Genomic DNA, 27924 nt, shown 5'->3' with positions numbered 1-27924 from the left:
TTCCCAGTATAAGAATTGGCTTGGTAGTTTGGTTTGCCCTGTTCCCATCATGCACTGGGACAGGAACAGACTAATTTGCATATAGCCAATTTCTGAGCTGGGATGGTGCAGTGAGCTAAAAAACGGTGATGGATTAAAACCATGATCTCTTGACTTGGTAAGAGTATTCTGCATCATTCAGAAGCTCTGTCCATCACCACCCCCCTTTTCCTAAATCGGTTTTATCCACACTATGTGTGGGAGGGTATACTCAGACGTGAGTCCCTTGCTCATTGCACCATCAGGATTCAAGCAAGCCGGGCCGAAGAAGGCTGTGATGCCAGAAACCGGTCCCAGGAAGCTTGTTTCCTTCCCAGTATAAGAATTGGCTTGGTAGTTTGGTTTGCCCTGTTCCCATCATGCACTGGGACAGGAACAGACTAATTTGCATATAGCCAATTTCTGAGCTGGGATGGTGCAGTGAGCTAAAAAACGGTGATGGATTAAAACCATGATCTCTTGACTTGGTAAGAGTATTCTGCATCATTCAGAAGCTCTGTCCATCACCACCCCCCTTTTCCTAAATCGGGCGGATTGCCCCCGCCAGGCTGGCTGTAGTCCCGCCAGCCTGGCGGGGGCAATTCGCCCGACATCCACACTTGCTTCCCCCCTGCCATATCAGTATGGTGGGGGGACCTCGGTGGACGGAAAGAACGTCCGCCGCTTTTCCGCCCCGGTCGCCTTGCGGCCGGGGCGGAAAAGGAATAATATGGTGGAGGTGTCTATCAGACACCGCCAGCCATATTATAATGGTTGAATTTAGGTGCCTTTCCACGGCGGCGATGCCGCCACGGAAAGGCATGCGGTCTTCACTCTGGGGGGCCCCTGCGGGCCCTCAGAGTGAAGGAGAGGTGGGGGGTGCACACAGGGGGTACCTCTGGTACACCCTTCATTTGCATTTAAAAAGCGGCAGGCATCGCGCGTGCCTGCCGCTTTGTAAATGCAAATGCTGAAATGCATTTTTAGCATTGTGGCGGGCAGTGCAGAGAGCACCGCCCGCCACAATGCTAAAAATACAGGATGTGCCTGCCACTGTGGCGGGCACATCCTAATACCCCACACGGGACCCCCGCCCTTATGGCGGGCGGTCCCGAATACCGACAGGATGGCGGGCGGACAAAGTCCGCCCGTCATCCTAATGACCCCCTTAGTCTCAGAGAGATACACAGAATAAATGTTGGGGATGTTTTCATTAAGCATTTATTGAACCAGCGTCATTCTAGTATAAATCATATGCATTGCAACAATCAAAACACAGAAAGTAACAAAAGAGATTATGAGCATATACAGTAGAATTCTACCATGGTGCTAAAACAGTAAATATACGCAGGCATATATTTACATGACCTTAATCGAGTGTACTCCTATTATGCAGACTCTAAGTGTACCTATCATGTATGTGGGTGTAAAGCCAAGAATCTCCTAGAAAAGAGCCAACCCCATTACCTGATGGGAGAGAACAAAGGCCCCCGTCTTGGTGTCCAGTTGGACACCACACAAGACTACTGCATGCTGGAGCTTCTGCAGGCCGGGACCTCAGTTTCTTGTGTCAGCGTGGAAGCTTCTCCTCTCTCTACCTAGTGAAGGTATGGTTCTTTTATTCCATCAAGATAGCCTCAGGGTTCCTAATACAATCTATATTTTATGAGTAGGATTATGTAAATGAGACTAAATCAATGCATGCAATGATTTAAAGTAGTTCTTTTGCCCTAGGATGAAGATGACCATGACTTTTATGCAGAGTATGTTAATCCTATTATGTGTGTCATGTGAAGGTGGTTTTCTAAGAATCCTCATGCATAATAAACGAAGCTAGCTTCAAGGAAACCAAACAATATTTATTCAGCACATAACTGGGTAAAAGGTCAGTGCTAGAACAGTTATACAGAGTAAGGTGCGACAAATGAAGGTGAAAGGTAATTTAGCTATTTAGGCTTATATTGGGTTACATAACAGCCTGGCCACTCACACAGTCACTCACAGACCCACTTATCCACTCACAGACCTACAGAGACACTCACTCACCGACTCACAGACCCACTCAAACACTGATGCACCCACTCATAGCACAGATCCACTCAGGAGCTCTCCACCCACTCACAAACCCACTCACAGACTAAAGCATCTACTCACAGACCCACTGAGACACTCATGCACTATCTCACAAACCGACTTAGACACTCATGCATCCCATCAGACACTCATGCACTATCTCACAAACCGACTTAGACACTCATGCATCCCATCAGACACTCATGCACTCACTCGAAAACCCAGTCATACTCCCAAGTACCCAGCCACACACCCAGTGAGACACTTTTGCAGGTACACCAAGACCCACTGAGACACTCACACACCCAGACACACACCCATTGAGACACTCATGCACTCGCACACCCACTGAGACATGCATGCACTCATTCACACACTCACTCTCAGAGGTTCGAGTTTCAGTTAGAAAACAAAACTAAAAAGCCTTAGAAATTCACTTAAAAGACCAAAGGTTGGAGGGACGGTATGGTTAGGAAATAGAATTTTAAAAAAACATAGAAATTCACTTGAAAATCAAAGGTTACAGAGACATTATAGTTTGGAAATAGAATTAAAAAAACCTTAAAAATGTATTGGGAAAAAAAACCAAAGGTTACAGTGACGTAATATTTAGGCTCAGATTCCACTCAAACCAAACCGGAGAAATTCAGCAGCTATAGTCACCTGAGCTAACTATAACTTACACCCCTGAAATGCACTGCTTATGACTTCTTCTCTTTCTCAAATATTGCCATGTATCTCTATTGCAATTTGGATTTCCCATGCATTCTTCAATGTTAATATCACATTACCTCAAAACATTGCTATGTCGTCCCACTAAGAGATAGTGCTAAGAGAAAAGCCAAGAGGTGTGCAGTTATTTTTGATTTAAGTGTATCTTTATAAACCCACAAAACAGGGTGATTGCATGGCAACTTCAATGGAAACTTCCATATCCTCCCATGAGTAGAAATATTGTGACCACTAACATTATGTGGTCTAGTGACACTTCGAAGCAGCATTGTTGCTGCATAAGCATTTTACGAGCACCCAACATGTCAGACAACTATGCACATTCTCTAGGTTATATGTCACCTTCCGCCCAGTACAACTTTTTAAGCCCTGATTACTGTGCCTGTGGAGTACAGGTGGTACTGGAGTCAGTTACACATGTCATCTTTGGGGTTCTTGTGAGCAGCCGCGGTCGGTAGTAGGAGTTTCTGCAGGGTGGTGACGTAGTGAGGGGGAGGGGCAGGGTGGGGGGAAATAATGTATGGATTTAGGAGTTTAACAGGTAAGTAAACATATAAATAAATAAAACAAATTTTGTTGCGTGCACTGCATCGCATTTGGTGATGCAGTGCACGCAACAATATTCATTTTATTTATTTATATGTTTACTTACCTGTTAAACTCCGAAATCCATACATTACTTCCCCCCACCCTGCCCCTCTCCCTCCAACGTCACCACCCTGCAGAAACTCCTACTACCGACCGCACCTGCTTGTGAGGCCACTTTAGCCCTTTATAACATGACATTAGTGAACTCCCTCAAAGGTGATTATTGCAAGCAGCTAAAATTAATGAACACCCAACCTTTTTTTGCTGATTTAAATCAATTCTTTGGAGTCTTACACATCACTGCTTTTGGTAGGTCATATGCTGCACTCGCTTACATAGTGAATTGTTGCATCACTTTGGTGCAGGTAGACTTATTTGCAGTCCAAAGAGACAATTCAGTGCCGCACGCATAGCAAACAAAGTTAGAGGGAACATTGGTTACGACCCAGGAAAGGTTAGGGAAGCTCAAGTAAATTTCCATTGTGCCTTATGCCAATTAAAAGTTATATTTCAGGTCAGTAGCGGCTGGCAGGGAACAAGAGTGGAGAGGTGGGGGTACAAAATAAAAATTAAAAAAACACTTACCTCTCGCCGAGTCTCTCCTCCATCACCCCTCATTGTCTCTCCACGGCCGGAACCAGGAACCACACAGACTTCCTCCCCTAAGCCAATCACAATGCTGCAATGCAGCGTTGTGATTCGTCTGAGCACCGTCGTTCGGCGCTCAGACGGGGAATGGGAGCCTGGGCATGTTCCTCACCAGACTGTGTAATACAGCCTGGTGGGGACCGTGCAAAGTGCGCGTGACTGGCCGGCCCAAGACAGCCGGCCAAATAGTCATACACACTCGGAGTGTGCAAACCACTCCTCCCCCTGTGCCACCAGCCCCTAACTTACAAAAGATAAAATAATAATAACAGCGTTATTATCATTTTATTTTTCCTGCTATGAGGGCAGTGGGGAAATGCTCCTCCAGCCCCTGTTTCAGCTGCACTGTATGCAAGTGCAAAGTAGATTAAGCACTACAGATTTTTACACTTCAGCTAAATAGAAAGGGAACATTTGCTTTTGGATTCCCAATTGAATTATAAGTCCTTAGCAGGGCACAGACAATTCAATCAAAGTCCCATCGGTAACAATGCTATCTGTGTCCAGATACCAGGCTGAGTCTTTGAGTCTGCACACAAGTGTGTACACGTGTTCCACGTCCAATCTGCACAACACCTGTTAACTCATCTGTGCAGCGGTGGACCTTATTTAAAAAAATAGCCTCAAGTTCATTTTAACATAGAGCTCACAGTGTGTGAGGCTCCATTAGGAAGGCTTTCTACCCCCAAAGGTCCAAAAGCCAGAGGCCCAGGACACGAAAAACAGTAGGGTATATGTACAAGACCCTATCGCCAGGGGAATGTCACTTTTTGTGATGTTCCTGTGGCGATAGGGGTCTTGCCTTAACTTGCAGTGGGTGTTGTGGTGGGCGTTCCACTGCAACAACCATTGTATTTGTCCCTGGCCCCTATGTACAACGGTGGTGTACAAAGGAGGCAGAGTCAAAATTCAGACCAGGAAAATCCTGGTCTTAAGTTGGCGAAACAAGGAGAAATGCATTATTTCTCCTCGTTTTTGCTTTTTCCATGTGTGCTGACTTGTGCAGCACACATGGAAAAAGCAAAACACTATGGTTTGTTTATGTACAGGAAGATGTCCCTTTCTGTACATAAACAAACCTTTAAAAAAATTCTAGTACACATAAACGTGACAGAATGGCATTTCTAGGATTGTTTATGTGCAGGCAGGGACACTTTCCTACACATAAACAATCCTCCCCTGCACGTAGACACTCTTGCACTATGGTGCTAGGATGCCTGCATTGGCACCATTGCACGGGGCAATGCAAGGCTGCACCACATTCTTGTAAATATGGTGCAGCCGTGCATTTCTGAAGTGGCAGAGCATGTCGTTAAGCCCAGGAGGCTAACAACACGCTCCGCCACTTCATTGTACATATCCCCCAGGGTTTTTTATTTGGCTATAATTTACTTTCTTACAAGTGTACAAAGATAACTATTGGGCCAACCAGTTCACAGGTATAGAATGTTACTTATGTTATTCAGGTGTCACAACTACAATTCACAAGTCTTAAAAGAGTGTGGTGTGAAACCTTTCACTGGAGCAGGAAAAGGCTGTTTCTTTAAAAATGTAATTGTGCAAATAGTGATTCGTGTGCTCATCAAATGACCATCTCTTTTGTTGCCATAATACAGTTGTTGGAGTAATTTGTTTTTACGGGTTGTAGTCATTGCTATTGAAATAGCTTTGGAGTTCAGTTCCGATGTTAATGCTCCAGCTGCTCTCATTCGTTTTTGGGATTTATTTATTTTTTAGCACAAATCTGACTGAATTATTTTACTTTTTTTATATTGAACCTAATAACATCTAATGAAATTTTCTGTTAAACCTAAAGCCATTTTGTTGTTTATTTGGAAAATTATTTTTTAACATGCAAAGTTTGGACCTTGGATTTTTTAGGGGGTGCCCTCACACTCCTTCAGACTTACACAACCGTTTAGGAAGGATTTCCCTGCATGGTAAACATATTTAATCATAACCAATTACCCTAGCAAAGTGTGCAGTACATTGCACCATTTGCCCTTGTTTTCAAAATGCCTTGAGATGAGAACACCCCAAGCCCTCATGGTACAGGAGAGAAGGCCTGGGATAGGGGTCACTTACTTGGATCACTTGGTGGAATATAGACGAATATTTGTGATAAACATATATGAAAGAAAGCCAGGCACCAATGCTGGGGTTCAACCAATCTTTAAATTATTTAGGTACAACCTACAAGCTAGATATGTATTTGTGTTTTTGTAAAGTATTAGTGACAAACGCCAAAGAACCTAAAACTACACCGCTGACCAGACACAATTGGTTTTGTTGAAGATCCCTGCACTTTGATGGCCCTACCTTTAGAACTCAATGCTTTTGAGTTTAAGATATCTCTTTAAAATATTCCATCCATAGCTTAGTACACATATTTTCCAACAATAATTGGTCCTTCAATAAACTTAAGTATGTTATTCATTGTTCACCTTTACTTCTCCTTCCCGTTTCCATAAGTGCTCTGATGCATAATTTGGTCCCACTAGCCAGTGCCTAATTTGAGCCAGTGTTTGCAGAGGGGACCCAAAGGCAATCATTTTTGGGGACCGGTACTTATTTGACACCATTAGACACTGACCCAGAGCAAGAAGCGAGAAAAACACAGAAGGTTGAAAGAAGGAGGAAGAGAAACACGGAAAAATGTGACAAATGGAGAAAACTTGAATTTGCGAAGGTGAAGTAAAGAGCCGTGAGGTAGGATCAAGACTACATAGCCTTGCAATTTGACTCCTTAACCTTTGATGGCTCAGATGGCGGGCTTCTGAACAAAACTTTGGTTTCTGGTACTTACTATTTTACAAATTAAGCACTGATCAGTGGTTAATTTGTAAAACATTAAGGGGTATATTTACAAGCCCCTATCGTCACTAAAGAGTCACTTTTTTTTACACTCTGGCATAGTACCATTTCCTATATTTACAAGGTGGAGCTAAACCACTTAGCATGGCTTAATGCCACCTTGTAAACATGCCCCTTTCTGCAGCCGTCCTCTGTGGCAATGGGGCATGCAATGGGTGTTGCTGTGGGTGTTCCACCAAAGCATCTACTGCTTTTTGATGCTGCCCCATATTTACAAGGCTGAGGCAGCGTCAAAACCTAACGCCATGGAATACAGGCATTAGAAAGTTGCAACGAGGAGAAATTATTAATTTCCCATAGTATTTGCTCCTTCCCATGCGTAATGCATTCTGCAGCACACCTAGAAGGTGCAAAACACAATTATTGATTGTTTATGGCCACAAAGGTGTCAGTTCCTGCACATAACAATCTTTCCCAGCAGCGCATGCACTCTTGCAACATGGTGTCAGGATGTCTGCGCTGCCACTAGGCAGATTTATTTGCACCAGCGCTAGAGGAAACATAGGGGTGCGCCTCATTCTTGTGAATATGGTGCATCCCTGTGTTTTCAAAATGCTGGAGCAAATTTGCCTCTACTCCACCCTCCAACATTTTTTTGTGTGAATATGCTCCCAAGTGTCACAACCCAATCAGTAGGACACAGTAGCTTGCATTATCCATTGCCCCTGCCAGCACTGCCAGTTACAGTACCAACACAACTACTGCACTCCTACATTGTGCCAATTCATACTAATCAAGAACCCAAAAGCTATAAGAATGGCTTAGGTGGCACATATTAGATATTGCTAATGCATATTAGATTTATAAACAGCTGTTGTGCTCACACCAACATTTGGCAGACTGCTCGACCATGTGGCAGACTGTCACAACCACTGGTGTTAAGAATTAAGTGCCGGTGCCGAGCACTGGAAACCACCGGCTCAAATTAGCCAGTGGTTTTTGCATCACTCGTCTGGGCAAACCTCCAAACACACCATTTCAATAGTTGTTGGATGATGGTATACTACCTAAATATTGACACTGAAATATGGACCTACAATAATATAATCTGCAAGATATCAACTTGCACAATATTGCCAAGGTGAGTTGATGTGGTGTTGGTATAGTACGTTTGGAACCTCAATTGTATGCTTACTTTGACAACAGTGTGCAAGTCAATAGTTTGTTGTCAATATTATTGCACGTTGGTGTTATTTTGGTTGATGTTATGGCATACAGCTATTAGATATTAGCTTTTTCTTTTTTTCTCTTCACAGCTTCGTTGTGTCCAGGAACTCCAGACTGTTCAAGTCATCAGAATTTTAAGATATGAGAAGAAAGTGGCTAAGATGTGCTTCCTCATGATTTCCACCTTCCTCGTCTGCTGGATGCCCTATGCTGTAGTCTCCCTCCTGGTAGCGACCGGCCACAGCAGCCTGATCACTCCCACGGCAGCCATTATCCCTTCTTTCTTTGCCAAATCCAGCACTGCTTATAACCCAGTGATCTACATATTCATGAGTAGAAAGGTATTATTTTATTTATGGGACACACGAGACCAGCAGGAGGAGCAGGGGGAGAGCTTTGATCAGACTCAGGCTGACACGTTCTTGGAGCAAATGGAACCTAAGACAGTGTTTTCCACTTTCCTAGACACTCAGTTGCAATCATAGGTAGCAGGGGTGTCAGGGCACTGCAGCGCCCCAAAAATAATCATGCTTGAGTTCTAAGGTGAAGGAGTAATAAAGATGCCTTTCACCTTTGCTGTTATCTTGTCACATTTGCTGTGCGTTCAAAGATTAAGGTAGAATGTCAGGCTATGATGTCCGACAAATTGCTGCTTATTCTTTTAACAGGAACTTTGGTGTTTCGTTTTAGTTCTCCGACTTCAACTTGAGAGGATTTTGCAAAGTGAGTTATGTGGCAATCTTGATGGTGTGAAAGGAAAGGCTGCAGGATAGCATTACTTGCTAACACAGAACAAAATGTAAATACCTATAAACAACCTGTAGAAATATGTCAATATCTACCAGCACTTAGGAAAGCTTAAATGAAGTGCGATAGAAACATAGATTTTAATAGGATCAAAAAAATCAGCACACCTTACTTGTTTTTTTTGTTTTTTAGTCCTCATTTCCCTCATTCTCACCCTTTTTTACTAACGATACCAACCCTGGGTTATTCAAACCTCATTTGCTGGGAAACGGAAACAAGGTAAACGCTCCTAACTCCTTTGACGCTGATGACGAAACCGGTTCCGTCATGGCCCGCCCGACGCGCCTGTGCGGCGCTGATTTTGCACCTGCGAGGCGCGTTCTATTGAGCGGGCGGGGCCATGACGGTACCGCTCCGTCATCAGCACAGCTCACCCGAGGCTGGTGACGGAGCGGTTCCGTCACCAGCGTGTGAGCGCCGCGCGGCCCCGCGCCCCCTTAGCACTGCGGCAGAATAGCCGCCGCAGCGAAGAGGTTAAGATGACACCCTTGAAATGTAAATAAAGAGACCTCCTCCTTTAATACCGATCCACACACCATTTTCCCACGTCTCCCTGCTCATACAGAGGAGACTGGACCAGCTGAGGCAGATAGAGGCTTAATCATTGGACCCTTGCTCTAGAGTCCCAGTTCGTTGATCGTACCAGGTCAGAAAGGGAGTCCAAAACTTATATCCCTTTTACCCCTGATCCGAAAATCCAACTTAGCAATATATCTCATAGATCTCAACCAGCCATCCTCCAAGTTGGAAGAGCCGGAGATACCCTCAATTTACAAATCTCCCTACACGCCAAAACCATAGCATTAAAAATAAAGTTTTGCGCTGTCCTTGGTTACAATACAATGCAAATCCAACCTTCCAAATAGAACCAATACAGCGCTTACCTTACTTGTTGAAGTGCAAAGATAAATATGTGCTCAACCCATATTTCCCCACATTGTTTATTGCGCACAATATAATTTTCTAGTTAAATTGTAAGTCAGTACGAATTTAGTGGGCATCAGCTTGGAAATGCGCTGTCTATAAATGTCAATGCACTACCAAACCATGAATTATTAATATATTTATAACAGTGTGCTCCAAAATGCGGCATCAGTTACATACCACACCCTACCAATCTCCCGCTGAATGGGAGTGGCTCATTTTCTATAATTGTTCTTTGTGAGACATTTGACTTATTAACAATCCCTATAACTTCAGTGATGTAACATTGATGGCAGCACCTCTGCGCTGAAGGCTGTTCCAACACCATTGGTTGTAATGATGCTAAAACGGAAAAGCCACAGTTAGCATTTAAAATACCCCAGAAGTCAATAGCAATTTGGCAACCAAATCATGTGGTATAAAATAGTAGAGCCAAAGGCTTTAAAGAAATGGCTGGTGCATGCATACAGCTGGCTTTTGTGAATTGATGTAGAACAAGGTGATCCCTTCAGTTAACACTAGAGACGGTTGATTAGTTAACTAGGTCACGCGTTAAGTCCGTGTTGACTGGCTGGGTTCTACTGACTGTGATTGACTATGAACTGTGAAAGGTAATCTGGTACACCGGTTTTACATTTAGCAAGGTCAGGAGCCGGTTAATGCTAGCTTTCTGCATTCGTTCTGCATAAACAGCGATTGCTTGGATCTGTTGCAGACAGCTTTAACAAGAGGTAGGCTGTGGAAATGTGATGAATTTGTTCAGCTACAGAGGAGAACGTGATGGCAATGGATTTTTCTGTATTGTCAAACTTATAAGAATAGGGAAGGCTAAAAACAAATATATCTGTCAAGGAACTATGGGCCATATGTATCAGGGAACCATTTTGCGATTCTGTAATAGCGATTTTTAAGAAATTGCTATTTCAGAATCGCAAAATGGTATGTATCAAGAAAAATGCAATTTTTTTTAGCGATTTCTTGATATTCCTTAATTGCGAATTCGCAAATTGCGAATTCGCAATTAAGGAATACTTTCCCATTCATTTCTATGAGCCTCCTGGCCCATAGGAAGGAATGGGAATTTATTCACAATTTGCGATTCGCAATTTGCTAATCACAAATTGAGAATAATTTCAAGGGTGCAGGGGTGTCCAAAGGACACCCTGTTGCACCCCTGAAATAAGTATGGGTGCACATGTGGTGCACATACATGCCCTAAGGGCATGTATGTGCGTCACATGGCACTTTGAAAAATGCTGAAATGTGCATTTTTCAAGGAAATCGCAACTTACCACCAACTAGAAGTTGGTGGTAATTTGCGATTCCTTAAGGGCATTTTTGATTTTTTTTTTTGCTTAATACATTGCATTTAAGGAATCGCAAAATTTGCGATTCCTTAAATGCAATCGCAAAATAAGGAATGGCAAATTTTGCGATTCCTTATTTTGCACCCAAATTCTTTCATACAGATCATTTTGCGAAAATGAGTTCGCAAACGCAGAATTCTGCGAATTTCGACGTTTGCGAACCCATTTGGCCTTGATACACGTGGCCCTATATTTTCATGAGAAGGGCCGATACAGCACTAACGACTGCCACAACATGTAAAAGCTGATGTTAATAAATGTATAAACTGCAGCACCCCATTTATTCTGTCAAAATATTTCCTCTATATTTACATTTTTATGTAGTTTGTCTTAACCTCTGTCAGTCTTCTTAAGACTATTTCGATAAAGGACACCATAATATCGCACCCCATTCCCTTTCTTCTTAATTTCGTGTTTTTTAATGTAAAAGTTCCCTATAATGCTACAGACAAAATACCCTAATATCATAGTATTTCCTTTTATTATTTTTAAATGTTTATTATTGGTCATTGTACTATTGTTTCTTTTGGTATATTCATGGACTACTTGTATCTCCATTGTTCTAGTTTTTATATATATATTTTTTAAAGACATGGAAAATGTAGATACTTTCGTACAATGGGAAACATCCTTTACCATGAAGGCAGTCTCACAACCTGTCTTCACAACATAATCACTAGCCCGACTGTGATTTTAACACGTGTTCCTTGAACCCTGCAAGTCATTTCAATGCCTTGCTTTAGGGAACACGGTGTTGGACTAGTGTTGGATAGTAAGTCCAACGCCTTCTCTGCTGATACCCTGACTTGCGTGGTAAAGGAAGGCGTGGTAACATCGCAATCGCGATACTGACTTTGGTGTAAATGTATGCATACCTCATACAATATTTTGCTACTTCTGACAGCAAACCATGAGTGGTGCTATTCTACTGGTTGAATTCCAATTCTCTTAATAATGAAGAAGCTAGTTTTAGTGATACTAAGAATAATATTGATCAGAGTAATTGTACAGAATGGCAATACAGTTTTTGTTATCTGAAGAAATTGTCGGGAAAAATAAAAAAAATCTATGCATGGATTCAGTCAAACTTGCTCACTACTGTTATTGGATTTTGACTATGTGTTTCCAACCCCCTGTGCTTTTACAGTCTTGGAGGCTTTACAGATTAAATAAAAAGACTCATTTGCAAAATCCTTCGTTCAGATCAGATGAACCAAGCTGATCAAAGAGATTATTTTTGTGTGCTTAAGCATCGCTTGCACAATTGGGCAGTTTCAAGCGATACATTTCCAGGAGAGACATTACATGTTTCAACTAAAGGCTGCATGTTAAACCCATTCCCTAAGTAATAAAACAAAATCATAATTGTGACACCTGATGGTGAACACTAGTAAAAGGGGTCTCACACTCAATGGCTGACTGACCTGATTATGGGCAGGTATGTCAGAAACATCATTAACTTCATTTAATTATAAAACTGCTTTGGGAAGCCCAGTAGATACTATTAGCTTCTTTTCATGGGAAAGTAAAGTTTTAATTGCAAACGTCAATTTTCCATAAAGGCTGGGGTAGCAAAAGTTGCATTATGTGCTTTTTGACACCCAATGGCGTGATGTACTCTTTGACACATTTTTGTAGCCCCAACCTCTCAACAACCTCCGTTTGCTGTTGAGTAGAAAACGTAATGCCAATGTGTGAAACGCCCAGAATGTAAGTCGGGCTCTTAAAACCTTGCATAAATTCGTCTCCTGCTGCTCTTTTCATGATCTCAGTTATAATGGGTGGCCAGTGCAATGTGAGGGGAACCATGGAGAAAGCAAATAGGTTCAGCTCCTACCACCTAAAAACCTTAAGTGGCATTCAAATGCATACTTAGTAAGGTAAATGTTCTAGCTTAATTTTTGACTAGAATAAAGCAATGTGAGTCATTTATAAATTATTGTTGTATTTTTCATATTTCAGTTCCGACGATGCCTTTTGCAACTCTTGTGCTTTCGCCTGCTGAGATTCCAGCGGACTTTGAAACGACGCCCGACCATTCAGAATGATAGGCCTATCCGACCAATCGTCATGTCACAGAAAGTTGGGGACCGACCAAAGAAGAAAGTGACTTTTAGTTCTTCTTCCATCATTTTTATAATAACAAGTGATGATAACCACAAAATCGATGAAAATTCTAAAAGCAATGGTGCTAAGGTGAACGTGATCCAGGTGAGACCGGTATAGACTATAATCACCTCAAAGAAGAGATCAGAGCCCCTCTGATCTCTCAAAGATGGACCACAAAGAGTATTGACAGTATCAAGGATGATCAGAGAAGCATTGATGATCAAAGGATGGAAAGGCTACCGTAGCTCAACATTTCCATTTGTTTGTCTATCTAGGATTAATGACGTCTTTTGATTTTGTGTTTATTTCACCAGCACCACTTTGATGTAAACATTAAATAAAGGGTGACATTCAGAAGAAAATCATATACTGTCCTGGGTGTTGCAGCATGTAACTGAATCTCTGCTATTCTAAGGTGCAAAATTCTGAGATTTCACGCTGTGCAATCTAGGAGGATTTTTTTCCAATTTCGGAGTTGCACTATTTCCTGAAATCTTCATTCAAGGGGGCGGGTTTGAGCTGAAAATGTGTTGCTGTAAAAATAAAACTGATGTCTGTGGCAGCTGAAAGGTATTTGCTACTAAAATTAATATGCTGACAGTATTTCATATTACATGTGTCTGCAAGTTTGACTCTACATTCAGTTTTCACGCAAAATACTGGGCAAGTACATTTAGCAGACTTTTTGTGTACATTACATATATTCTTTGAGAGAAAAATCTCATCAATCTCCAATATCTGAATGCATTGACTTTGTCTGGTAACACGTGTATCACAATGCAAACCACTAATATCAGGGCCAATTTCAGTATTTTTGCTGAGATTAAAGAGTGGTGTGAAAGGAATAGGTGATCTCTCAAGCACAAATATTTTGTAGATAATAAAGCAATTTTGTACTACTAAATTAAAGATAATGCCATGGATGGACCATGTTCACGGCACAGGGCCTTTAAAAAGGGCCATTAGTTTCAGTTTACTAAATACCATGGTAACCGAAAGTGCATCACAACAAGGTGATGGATGGAATGCTTGAATTAATGTCAGCCACTGCCGACTACTCGGGCTGCTTTCCTGTCCATTGATTGTCACGCACCATGCCACTATAGACAAAGACCCGTCTTATTCAAATGAGCATTGACCCTTCTCCCCACAGCAACAGGCCATCTCAAACTTCAAGTGAGGCCCCTAAAGGACTATGGGCTACATGTATCAATTACTACTGTAAATAGCGATTACTTAATTGCCATTCCCTGTGAATTGCAATTTGGAAATTACTAATCCTAATGTATGAAACTCCATGAGTTTCACTCAGCGATTCCTAGTGGGTCGCAAATCGACCTACCTCATGAATATTATTGAGGTAGGTCACAATTTGTGAACCATTGGGAATCACTAAAATCACAGGGATGGTGGGTTGCTGGGGTCAGCAGAACACCATGTCCATGACTGCTTTCAAATAAAGCAAGATTTATTTTAAAATGCAGCCTGTTTTCCTTACAGGAAAACAGGTTGTGTTTTTCAAAGAAAAATGTAAAGTTTTCTTTTCAGTTTTTTAAGGGCAAGCAGTTGTCCGTGGGACCACTGCCCGCTCTGCAAAAATGTTTGTACTATCATTCACAAAGGGGAGGGGGTCCCTGGGGGACACCTTCCCATTTGCAAACAGTTTCCACCAACTTGAAGTTGGTGGTAAAATGCAAATGTTTTGCAACTGCATTTCAGTCACAAAACATTCTTACATACCCCTGCGCTTCGGTATTAGGAAGGAATGCCCTAAACAAGCCCCTCCCTAACACTAAATTGCAAACCCTATTTGCGATTTGGTAATAGGTAATGGGTTTGGTATATCAGAAAATGTTTTTTTGTCTGGTCTTCGGCCATTTGCAAGCAGAAATATGCTTCTTACATCTGGCTCTTAGAGTCAGTCTTGATTTTCATAAGGTGGCTTCTGTCTAGAGTGGTATCGTGGGCGAAAACAATGGGTTGGAATGTGACCTAGAGCGATGACCATAAATATTTTCAACTATTCCTCCCATCACCTTTTGTGACTAGAAGTAACATCACACACCCTTTGTTACAAAGCAATTACAGAGTTAACCCATTGTGCCACTCAGCCACTGAACTTCTTCCAATTTTTTTTATTTAAAGGAAGAGGAAAATACAGATGCCAAAATGGGCTTTTCGAATCCTGTTTTGTCTTGTTTTTGTTGGTACTGCTTACTTTTTGACCCTTGAGATAAAGGGTAACCAGGGCATCAAACAGCAACACTGATTTCATCTCCCACTCGTAACTGACATGCATGGTTTAGTGAGTCCTCTCATCAAGATGGCATTGTTGGCACGGCAAAACTATGAATTTTACTTAAAGAATACAGAGTAGCTCCTTCACAAAGGTTCTGTGCAAAATAGTGCCAGGAAGATGGTTTACCCTTTCCAAAGGCAATGAGCATGCAGAGAACCACATGCTAAAAACCCTATTGGTTGAATGTCAGAATAATGATGATAAATGTATCATCTGACAGGAATATTAATAGTAAATATATCATCTGACAGGCATACATCCTTGCCTTTAAATGACTTGCACAAATATTGTCCTATTTGGCGGGGATATTCTATTAATTGCATTGGAGCACTAAGAGGAAGAGGGATCACCTACCCTCGCTCGCCGCACCAGGACCATAATCGGTCCTGGTGCGGCGAGCGAGGGTAGGTGATCCAGTGAGGTTCCACCCACAGACATGGCACCTATTTTGGAGGTGTCCATTCAACTCCCCGCCCCTGCTGAGGCATCTCTATGAACACAGGGAGGCTCTCAGACAGGCACTACAGCAAAGAACATTAGTAGTGCCCCCTGGATGGTACTTAACATTGAGCAACACCATTCAGTGTAGATATATACACACACACCCCATTTTACACCACTTTTTCACAATATTGGTCCTGAAGAATTGCCATGGTATTTTTAACCAACAGGCAAGAAACATGTCGACCATAAGAGTTGAGCATAGGGTCAACTGACCGCCTCTCCCAGAGGTTACTGCCACTCTGTACTTTTTTATAAGGTGGATTACCAGCCGGAATAAAAATTTATTTGGAATATCCAACCTTTTTTAACGCACTCACTGCACCCCACCATATCTACACCATCTTGGCCCACACACACCCACTTCATCATACGGCAAAGGACAAAAGATCTCCGCCAAAGAGCCCCTTCGCGGGTGCCCGTTGGGCATTGCAGCGACGGCCCAACGAGGAGCAGGTCCAAATGATGAAGCATGACACCTAGCTTGCTGGGTGTGTGAGGACCCTAGTTCCGCCAAAGCGGGATCCCCACATCCCTCTTCCTCTTAGTGCTCCTAGCCAAAACACGGCCACCACCACTGACTAGTTGGTGACTGGCTTTCATGTCTAGATTCTCTAGACACGATTCCTAGAGGAACAATATCCATCTCACTGTTCGCATAACCTGACAGGGCACGTTTACTGGACCTCTTTAAAAAGCCCTTCTGTCCCTCCTTCTTTGACACAGATTAATTGCATTGGGGCACATTTTTAGTAAGCATATTTAGGACACAATATTTTTGTCAGAAGATGTGCTGGTCACAATATTCTGGTACCATACCAAGCATATTTTCTCATCAAGGCTGCAGCATGTCACCTACACCAGAATCCATGCTTCACTGCTAATATTGTTTCACGTCAGTTCCATACAAATCCAATTCCAAGATGTCACTGATAATTACATCTGTGAGTGAGGTGAGTGTTTGTGCTTTGTGCAACTGAGAACTACAAATGAGTGCCATCTTCTATCTTTGTACTTACTGGCTTCAAAGTGTGCTGTGGGGCACACACAAAGGATGCCTCATTGAATTGAAATCAGAGTGGATTGTGGAAAGTGACCAATTCTCAATAAAGTAAACATTGTTTTTCACTTTACAAAAATCAACCAGCAATTAATGTACCTATCATTGTGTACTGTATTGGGCATTCATGCTGAGAATTAAATGTTTACCAAATTTATGTTTGTAAAACGCTTCCTAACTTACAGGCACATGCATCAAAGGATTTTGCGATCGCAAACGGTGCGAATCGCAAAAATCGTCCATTTGCGATCGCAAAGTATGCTTTTGAAATGCATGAAGGGTGAAGGCCCTTGCAATTTGAGAATTCGCAAATATTTGCGAATTCTCAAATTGCGATTGCATTTAAGGAATCGCATTTTGCGATTCCTTAAATGCAATGCATGAAACTTAAAAAAATTGCGATTCCGTAATTAGGGGGAGCAAATTACCATGAGGTTGAACCTCATGGTAATTTGCGAAAACTTTGAAAAATGCACTTTTGTGCATTTTTCAAAGTTTCATGTTGTGCACACACGTGCCCTTAGGGCATGTGTGTGCACAACATATGTGCACAGATTGATTTCAGGGGTGCAACAGGGTGTCCTTTGGACACCCCTGCACCCTTGAAATCGCATTCTCAATTTGCGATTCGCTAATTGCTAATCGCAAATTGAGAATGTCTTCCCATTCAGAGGCCCATAGGAATGAATGGGGCGGTATCACTTATTTGCGACTCGCAATTTGCGAGTCGCAATTAAGGAATATTAAGAAATCGCCATTCTTTAGCGATTTCTTGATGCATTGCATTTTGCGATTCCTTAATTGCGATTCCTTATTTTTTGCAATTAAGGAATCGCAAAAAGCAATATTGATGCATGTGCCTGTTGGTTTTAAAAATAAATCAAAATGGATGGGGCAGGTCTAAGGATTGAGAGGCAGGCCTTACAGGGAGATTTCTGGTTGCTACATTCGAGCCATCTATCAGCCAAAGGATTATTGAATATTAACCCATAATAGACACTGGGCTCTTCTCAATCCACATTATCAAGCTAGGTTAACCACTCATGTTTCAAAGCAAGCACAGTGTTTCAGCTTTTTATTCCTTGTGTCAAGAGCCGGTCTTCTCGGCAATGCTTGGAGAGAATTCTTCGTGCTTAGGAATGGCCTACTGTCAGCAGAAACAATGCTAGATGCCAGATTTCAACTGGAAATCTAATATTGCTCAATAAATATTATCCAGCAGGAGGTGAAAAAACTGGAGACTAAAAAAAACTCCCAGTTGTCCAGATCAAGCAGCTAGGTGAAGACCAAGAACCAGCAAGCAGAACCTGGAGAAGGCAGAAAATCCATGGAGTCCAGGGCAAAAGCAATCAAGCAAGATGATTTGGCGCGCTACTGGACTTGAATTGGCTTTCTTTTTATAGTGTAAAATAGGATGTGATGTAATTTTGAGGTAGTTCTACCATCTTGGATTGGGCAAAGGATATGTGCAAACACTCAAATAAAAGTGCTCAGCATAATACTTTATTTCACAAAGATTTCCATATTCACATTATACAGGTAATGTAAATATATTATTTGCTAAACAGCATTTTATTAGCCTTGGTCTTTAAAAAAAAACACCTTTCTGCATGCAGCGTGCCAGTGCCAAAATGCATGAGGAAATGGCCCCAGAATGTTTTGCGGGATTGACTGGCCCAAAACACAAGAAAGAACAAAATTGTCTCTCTGTCGAGGACCACATCGTACCCCAAGAGCACGAAGCGAGACATTGGCAGGAGCCTGCGGAGGAGAAGATCTGTGGTGCTGCACCCAACTTAGACCTGCAGAAGAGAGAAGCTGTGGCACAAGTGCCTGACCATGGTGTAATATGGTAAGGGGATAACCCTTACACTGTATTACAGCCAAGATGCATAGTTCAGGCTAGACAGAGAATAAAACATTACACATAATAATAACTTTGATTCATTTCGAGCACCAGGCCACAGTGTTTCATGTCTAGGGGCTGTACATAACAGGTGTCAGTAGTACCAAGTTCAGTTTTACTAAATGCATGGTGACTGGTTGAGTTGACCCATCTCAAAGTCATATTCATGACCCATACATCTCATTAGATGTGCGCCACCATGTTAACTTGTAACAACGAGAGAGTAAGGGAGAAGAAGGAAACGCTCCTATTCCCCTGGGGTAGTCATACAAGAAAACAACAAAGGAGCGTCACAATTAAAGTGACTACAAGACAAAAGAATAATTTGTCTGCAAGTGGTCTAGTACGCGGTCTATGACATTTACAAGTGAAACCTTAATAGGTTATTAAGAAGGCCCTCACTCACCAACATGGTTGGTGACATGCTTTATCATTGGGTCCTACCAGTAGTGGCCGATTGCCACCCTGGTGTGCCACAACGCCAGAGTTACTGCGGAGCTGGTTGTTCGTGAATGTGAAGTGAAGGTTAAAATGTCACAATTAAGTCAAAAAAGAATTTATTTGTTTTGCCAATTGGACAGAGTAAAAAACTGTGTAGGATAAACGTCCGAAATTATAAGTCCAAGATTAATCTTAAGTGTCGTGAGCAGGTCAACATGTTTCAGCCTATGTGATGTAATTTATCAGGCATTCGTCAGGACCAATGTGTAAGAATTAAATGTAGTGTAAGAACCCCGGCGGTATGGGCGCCCTAAGGCCCACCCTAACCTGGGATTACTTATGTGAAAAATAAAATGGTTTCTAAGATTCCAACGTGTTGGAGTGGAACCGAGTTTATTAGGGGGCGCTAGGATTCAGAGCGCCATGGGTCACGGGAGGGGGGTGGTAGCGAAATGGCACACCGCCTCGTTGGCTAGGAACCCGTTATAGCACCTGCATACCCTCAATGCCGGACCCCGAACACCACCATGTTAGACCTCATTCTAACTTTAATTCTCACATTTGCAATGTAAGGCAATGACATGCCCTCTAAATAGCAGGAGGTGGTGTGATTGTTTAAAAAGAGGCATGTGGGAAGGTAGGCCACTCATTTGAGGAGGAAAACACTTCCCGAAACAGTCCCTAGTGGGACAATAGATATTCAATGATAAGATATATGTTTATGGTTTGTATGCTAAAGACCTGATCTTGGGACATTGCTGCTATGATTGTTGTTACTAAGAAACTAAGACTGTGACCTTGACAATGCTGCCAGATTTAAAAACCACTTTGTAGTCAAACGGGACCAAGTGATAATCAAAGAGAATTGACTTCAAGAACTTGTTTTAGAAGCTTGGGATTTTAAATGTTGTAGAATCGCAAAGCATAAAATACAAACCTATTTAAGGCAGTAAGTATAAAACTACAGCATAGGTAAAATTACCACTTGCTTGAATTTCTCTTGCATTTTGGTAACGAAATGATCATCTGGGCCTTCCATGCTGAAAGCAACGAAATACAAGTTACAGAAATATTTTTTCATTGGCCAGAAAGAAGCAAATACAGGGGCATATTATCAAGAACGGGCTTTACATTATCGCCGCTTTTATCGGCAGGAAACTGCTGATAAAGCGGCGATAATGTGCTTGATAATATGCTCTATGAATTCCAGTCGAAGCCCATGTTAGATGTCTTCACATTTAACATGGGCTTCAATTGGAATTCATAGAGCATATTATCAAGCACATTATCGCTGCTTTATTAGCAGTTTCCTGCCGATAAAAGCAGCGATAATGTAACGCCCATTCTTGATAATATGCCCCAAAGTTTTTAAATAGCACAAAAGTGGCAATTTGTGATTAGCCGCAAGTTCAGCTTGAAATATTGCACTAATGTATTTTAACTGATGGTTCAATCATAGAAAGGTTATCTTGTGGGCATGATTGTGACACGCAAATATGGAAATTTAAATGATACACTAAAATGAGTTGTTGTTAAACAAGCACTCTGTAGAATAGCTACAAAACGCTTACATATTTCTATGCTTTTGGGGCACTTGTGGATGAACTTAACACATTTTAGCTAGATGTTCAGATGGAATGTGAAGTATGTTTCAAAGACCCCCTTTAATTCCATTCAATTCTGGAACTCGTCTTTCCGGAATTTCGGGGCATATTAGCAAGAACCACGTTAAAATTATCGCCGTTTTAGCGGCAGGAAACCGCCGCTAAAACGGCGATAATGGGCTTGCTAATATGCGTTATAGAATTCCAATAGAAGCCCAGGTTAGATGTTCTGCACATCTTACCTGGGCTTCTATTGGAATTCTATAACGCATATTAGCAAGCCCAATATCGCCGTTTTAGCTGCGGTTTCCTGCCGCTTAAACGGCGATAATTTTAAAGAGGATCTTGCTAATATGCCCATTCATTTGTAATAACATTCTTTAAACATGTGTTTGATACTGAAGGCAGAACACAAAACTTTATGACAACCACTATTTCATGCCTTTGGTGGTCAGTTAACACAGTGGGTTTTTCAAACAGTTTTACCAGTATCTTATAACATGTTTCCTGAGGTGACAAAGCATGATGAGAATGTTTGTGCAAATTAGCTGTGCGGGATTTTGTTGTTGTGGTGATGTTCCCTGTTTTTTTTTAGCTGCCTTGCTTTTGTGCTGCATTATTACAATATGGTGTTGTATTTTAATGTTGTTGTTGTGTTATGTTCTGTTTTGATTGCTTTATTGTTTTGTGCCCTGTTATGTTTTAATTGTGTCATGTCTCTTGGGTAAGTGGTAGTATTATGTTCTGTTGTCTACTTTAGGTATTTCAACATATACTGCTATATTTCCAGCCTAAGACATCAGATGCCTTTAAAGTTCCTGTGACAAGCAACCATTTACTACTGTCTCGGGTGTTAAAATATAGCTCTAGTTAAGACACCAGTCAGCCTAAAACTGTGGCAAACATCAGACTTGACCTACCACATTCAGTGCTGACTCCATGTGATACTGTGATGTCTGTATGCTAAGATTTTAATTGCAACCGTTGCTAACATGTTGCAGGGCAACATACTGAGTGACTCTAATAGTGGAACTTACATTGAGTTACTAACCCTTTTATAAAAACCATTTCATTAGATACAAGAGCGCTGCAAATCCAATCTATGTGACTTGATGTGAAAATTTAAAACATTTGCAAGTTATAGAATATTGTAAGCATTTCCTGACCCAAGGGAAATTTCCTGCAAGACTGGTTTCAGGGAACGAAGGTACTGAATGATTGTCTCATCAATGTGCATTTCTTGCTGCAAGCTTATAATATAGCATTGCTGAGTCGCAACACGACGCACATCAAAGTTGCACTTTTAATCCATCCTATTGTGCCGGGTACCTATTTTGTTTATATTTATATTTATAGTTATTCATGAAGGGTAGAGTTAACACAGGGGTTTCAGTACTAAACATAAAATGAGTGAAAGAATTCAAGGTTGCTACACTAAGTAACTGTGCTAACATGAGTAAGTGCATATGAGCATAACACAAACGAATTTGTAGATTACAAGATACACTGCAGATTACACTGTGTAATACACTTTTCGATTTACAGCTGCATACCTTTGTTTCCAATGTACATTCCAAATCCATATAAAAAGAAGAAAGTTTGTAAGGTGTCTATTTTTTGTTTCTTTTTTGCCATCTTTCCTAAACTTTGGATTACCTTTTAAAGTGTAATTTACATTAGCACGTTACTGGTTTGTTAACAGAGTCAGCTACTTTTTTGCACAATAATATCATAATTATATGGCCTGAAGGAGCTAGTTCTGATTCCACCACAATTTTCCCATATATTGATGATGAATGTCCGGGGTACTAACAGCAACGTCAGTCAGGGTGTTACAGTTTATAAAGGTGGAGTGTTCGACACTGAAATGTGAGATCTTGTTGGGATCAACCAGCCAGTTAGCTGTTACTAGTCAGCAAGTGTCAATTGAAGAAAAATAGCCTAAGGGGACACCTACACATAGCACCTGATATTGGACTTTTGTGCAAAATTGTACATTGTGGAGTGTGCAAATTAGTTGTAGCTTTCACAGACCATACATTCGAAATTACCAGGAAATTGTAAAGAACATTGCTTTTTGTTCATAAGTGTGAACACGGAATGATTCTTGCCATATAATTGACATCCCTTTTTTATATTTATTTCAATCATAAGCTCAAAGATCAATACATTTCTGAAAATCATTACTTTGCCTGTGGTGATTGACTTGTCCCATGGTAACTCTTTCTTATCCTCTTACACTTTTGGCCAAAGGCAAATCACTAGAAGCTTTTTCACTAGTGTATCAGTGGATTTGTTAATTAATAAAATATTATGGAGACGCCTCATGGTCTTGTCGCCCCATATTTTATCAGGTGTAGCCCTGTGAAAGAAAAAGGGATGTGTCCTTACTGTGATGCATTATGTAAACACCAAATTAATATTTCAGAATTTCTACTGTACTACAGTATTAATATATACAAAGTTTGCTGCATTTCATAGTGCTTTCTTTTTCTTGTCACTCGACATTCATGAAGCACACACTGCAAAGGAAATCACTGATCAAGGTGAAGCTGTAGTTGAGTGTGCGATGGTTATTGATTCGTCAAAACTCTTTTAAATCATTTAAATGGGCATAAAGTACTTCGTGACAGTTCTTGCAAAATATCTTATTGTTAGACATTGTTGCAGGGACAATCCATCTATTAATTCAGATCAGACTTGCTGTAAATTATTTTATTCTGCACCTGTTTGCTCATTTTATGGAATATTATACCTCCAAACATTTGCTGGGAGCTTTGGACTGGAAAGATTATCCCTGCCTCGTTATTGAAGAGTACCTGCAACTACAAAAGGTATATTGTCTGTAACTGACTCAAGCCCATCTAAATTAATATTCCAAAACAAAAAAACAGATTTAATTGATTGCCCAAGACTCTTCTATATCTCGTTGTCCTTTATAAATTGGGAGTAGCTTGTGCTTTTTCTATTCTGGGACTGTTTTGTCCTGCTTTTACAAAAAATCAAGCTCCAGACTGCAAAGAAGAAGGCTAGATTTGGAAAGATCATTAGCTCCGGCGAAATGTGGTGTTCTAACATGTCTCCTTTGGCTCTTTCCTTTTCTTGTGGGTGTAGTACACCTCCTGTGAGGCAGCAGCAGGTAAGGCATGTAAGCTTAAAACAGGCCTAACCACACATACATAAAAGGGGTAAGGGTGGTTGGTGAAAAGTTGGAAGCAGCTTTGACACAACCATAATTGAAATACTGTGTTCTCAGGATAATACCAAGAATGGAGTTAACTAAAATACTGTCAGCAAATAACGATCACAGTTCTTCCTTTGAATCATTTGTGGCACTAGAACATTAAGGGCCTTATTCCGAGTTTCGCAGGCTTTGGGCGAGACTGCCACCACGGTTGTCCCAGGAAGACCACTGAGTCCATGGCGCACCCACCCCACCGAATTGGGAGTGCAATCCAGGGTGGGCAGGTAGTGCTGTGGCGGCCTCATGTTGTCAGTACGTTAGGCTCATTGGAGAGCCTATCAAGCATAGTACTACTGTGAGAGAGTCTGCAGCACGTTCTTGCACAGTGTGGCATGCATCGTCAGTAATGGAGTGACAATTTCAGGAGGACACAACATGTGCTCCACCTGCACACACCCCCATGGCTTGATTTTGTCAGGTGCCCTGTTATGCCCCCTTACCTGCATTTGCGCCACCCTTTTCATTGCACGGTCCATGAAACTGGTAGGGAAAATGCAGGTTGCAATATGCTCAGCGGTGCTGGCATTGTCACCACCAGCCTATTCAGGCAGTTTGAAGACCGCTGCTGCAGCAGTATCCTTGATCCCAGCAGTGGCAGTGGTCTTGTGGTGGTTCCACCACTACACTCATAATAGGGCGGACAGGTGGTGTTGGTCGGACCTCCACCGTGAGTATGGCTGTCCCAGGACCGCCATATTCGTAATAAGGCCCTAAGTCATTCCATTAAGGCTTATCTGAACAATATCTCTCTCAAAAGCGGATGCATTTAACAAAGTTAAAAAAATCCCTGTACTATGAAATGACAGAACGTCTGGTACAAATAGTTGCTCTAAAGATACACAAGTAAAGGACCCATTAAGCAAATCATTTGCTTTCTCTTATTGTAAATTAGAATTGTGTTGGACATGACGCAGGAAGTTCATGATAATGCGACATTCTAAAGCACGATTATTTGATTATCAGTAATCGAGCCCTACACGCACCTAATTCACAATTTTCTGAATGCAGGTTTTACCAAAAAAAATCTATATCCCTCAAAAATCTACAATACAAACAAAAGCCTTTGTCTAAACTGTGCAAATGACAAAATACACAAGGCAACTAAAATGCAATAAGGTTATGGTGTTGTGAAAGGGGGACACAAATATTTGGTTAATTTATGTTTTTACAAATGTCGTTTTGGTGTATTGAGTTAGTAGTCCGCAATAAAACAGTAGTTGCCTGTTTTCAATTATTACAGGTCATTATATTATCCCAAAGCTGATTTTCAAGGAAGGTATTTGTGGCGAGATATACTTGTGTTTCCAGGATTCTTATAACTCACCGAAGATATTTCCACCTAAAGGCATTTTTCAAAGGGAAGCAAAATCATTGACTTCTAAAATATCGAAAATGTAAATATATATATATATATTACCTACTGGCGATAGCCAGTAGGTATATATAGTTAGGATTTTTTTCCTATGGGATTTTTGAAAATTCTATGTCGAATAACTTTGGCGTTTGAGGACAGAATTGGCTGAAATTTTCAGGACAATGGAACATTTTGTTTCTGAGCAGCCCCTGAAAATTTGGGGGGGTTTCGTCAAGGGGGGGCCGAGAAAAAAGGGGGGTCCCAAAACGTGTTTTTCCCATGCAATTTTCCATAGGGCGGTTGGCCTCACTTTTAGCCTGAACGGCTGAATGGATTTACACCAAACCTGGCAAAATTGTAGGGACTGGTAGCCCGATGTGCCTTTGCTACGTCTCAAGATATAGGCTCCAGTGGTTTTTACGAAAATTAACTTTGAAAAATATATATTGGGCTACATTGGGCTATATATATGTTGGAGCCCAAATGTAGCCCAATGTAGCCCAATGTAGCCCAAAGATGGCCACCAGAGACAAAAAAAAACAAATGTAGCCCAAATATCAGCCAGATGTAGCCCAACTATAGCCCAATGACAGAATGTCCCAGAGTGTTCTAAAGAACAACTAGAGTGCTAACAGTCCTACTTATTACAAAGGTATGGCACACCTGAAGCCATCTTGATTGGAATAAAGTGGTAACTCTTAAAACATTTAATTTAAAAAGGAACAAAATGAGGAGGTTCATTTTGCCATAGAAAGTATGATTAGCGAATATATGACGAAATCCCGCATACCATCAGTCCGCAAAAAAAATCCCGCATGTACTATTAGGCCGCAAATTAAAATAACGAAAACTTGTAGAACGAATATGCCTTTAGCATACACTAAACAACTAAACTACCCTAAACCCTAAAACACTACCCCCAGCATGACCCTACACTACACAAACAGTACAACACTACCCTAAACCCTAAAACACTACCCCCAGCATGACCCTACACTACACAAACACTACAACACTACCCTAAACCCTAAAACACTACCCCCAGCATGACCCTACACTACGCAAACACTACAACACTACCCAAAACCCTAAAACACTACACCCCAGCATGACCCTACACTACGCAAACACTACAACACTACCCTAAACCCTAAAACACTACCCCCAGCATGACCCTACACTACGCAAACACTACAACACAACCCTAAACCCTAAAACACTACCCCCAGCATGACCCTACACTACGCAAACACTACAACACAACCCTAAACCCTAAAACACTACCCCCAGCATGACCCTACACTACGCAAACACTACAACACTACCCTAAATCCTAAAACACTACCCTCAGCATGACCCTACACTACGCAAACACTACAACACTACCCAAAACCCTAAAACACTACACCCCAGCATGACCCTACACTACGCAAACACTACAACACTACCCTAAACCCTAAAACACTACCCCCAGCATGACCCTACACTACGCAAACACTACAACACTACCCAAAACCCTAAAACACTACACCCCAGCATGACCCTACACTACGCAAACACTACAACACTACCCTAAACCCTAAAACACTACCCCCAGCATGACCCTACACTACGCAAACACTACAACACTACCCTAAACCCTAAAACACTACCCCCAGCATGACCCTACACTACGCAAACACTACAACACTACCCTAAACCCTAAAACACTACCCCCAGCATGACCCTACACTACGCAAACACTACAACACTACCCTAAACCCTAAAACACTACCCTCAGCATGACCCTACACTACGCAAACACTACAACACTACCCAAAACCCTAAAACACTACCCCCAGCATGACCCTACACTACGCAAACACTACAACACTACCCAAAACCCTAAAACACTACCCCCCAGCATGACCCTACACTACGCAAACACTACAACACTACCCAAAACCCTAAAACACTACCCCCAGCATGACCCTACACTACGCAAACACTACAACACTACCCAAAACCCTAAAACACTACCCCCAGCATGACCCTACACTACGCAAACACTACAACACTACCCAAAAACCCTAAAACACTACACCCCAGCATGACCCTACACTACGCAAACACTACAACAGTACCCAAAACCCTAAAACACTACACCCCAGCATGACCCTACACAACACAAACACTACAACACTACCCAAAACCCTAAAACACTACCCC

The 27924-nt window shown here is 41.6% G+C and overlaps 1 protein-coding gene across 1 annotated transcript in view; it reads left to right on the top strand.

Annotated features, from left to right (window-relative positions):
- OPN3 (opsin 3) overlaps positions 1-14152 on the top strand; it is a 418841-nt gene extending 404689 nt beyond the window's left edge. Inside the window, exons 3-4 of the mRNA XM_078646931.1 lie at positions 8190-8441; positions 13161-14152. Coding sequence (XP_078503057.1) covers positions 8190-8441; positions 13161-13424 — 516 coding nt within the window. The 3' untranslated portion in view covers positions 13425-14152. The remainder of the gene's footprint in view (positions 1-8189; positions 8442-13160) is intronic.
- Positions 14153-27924: the final 13772 nt, after the last annotated feature.

The sequence above is a fragment of the Lissotriton helveticus genome, chromosome 6 (assembly GCF_964261635.1).
Source record: "Lissotriton helveticus chromosome 6, aLisHel1.1, whole genome shotgun sequence".
Classification (NCBI taxonomy): Eukaryota; Metazoa; Chordata; class Amphibia; order Caudata; family Salamandridae; genus Lissotriton; species Lissotriton helveticus.
This window is presented reverse-complemented; position numbering and strand designations above follow the sequence as displayed.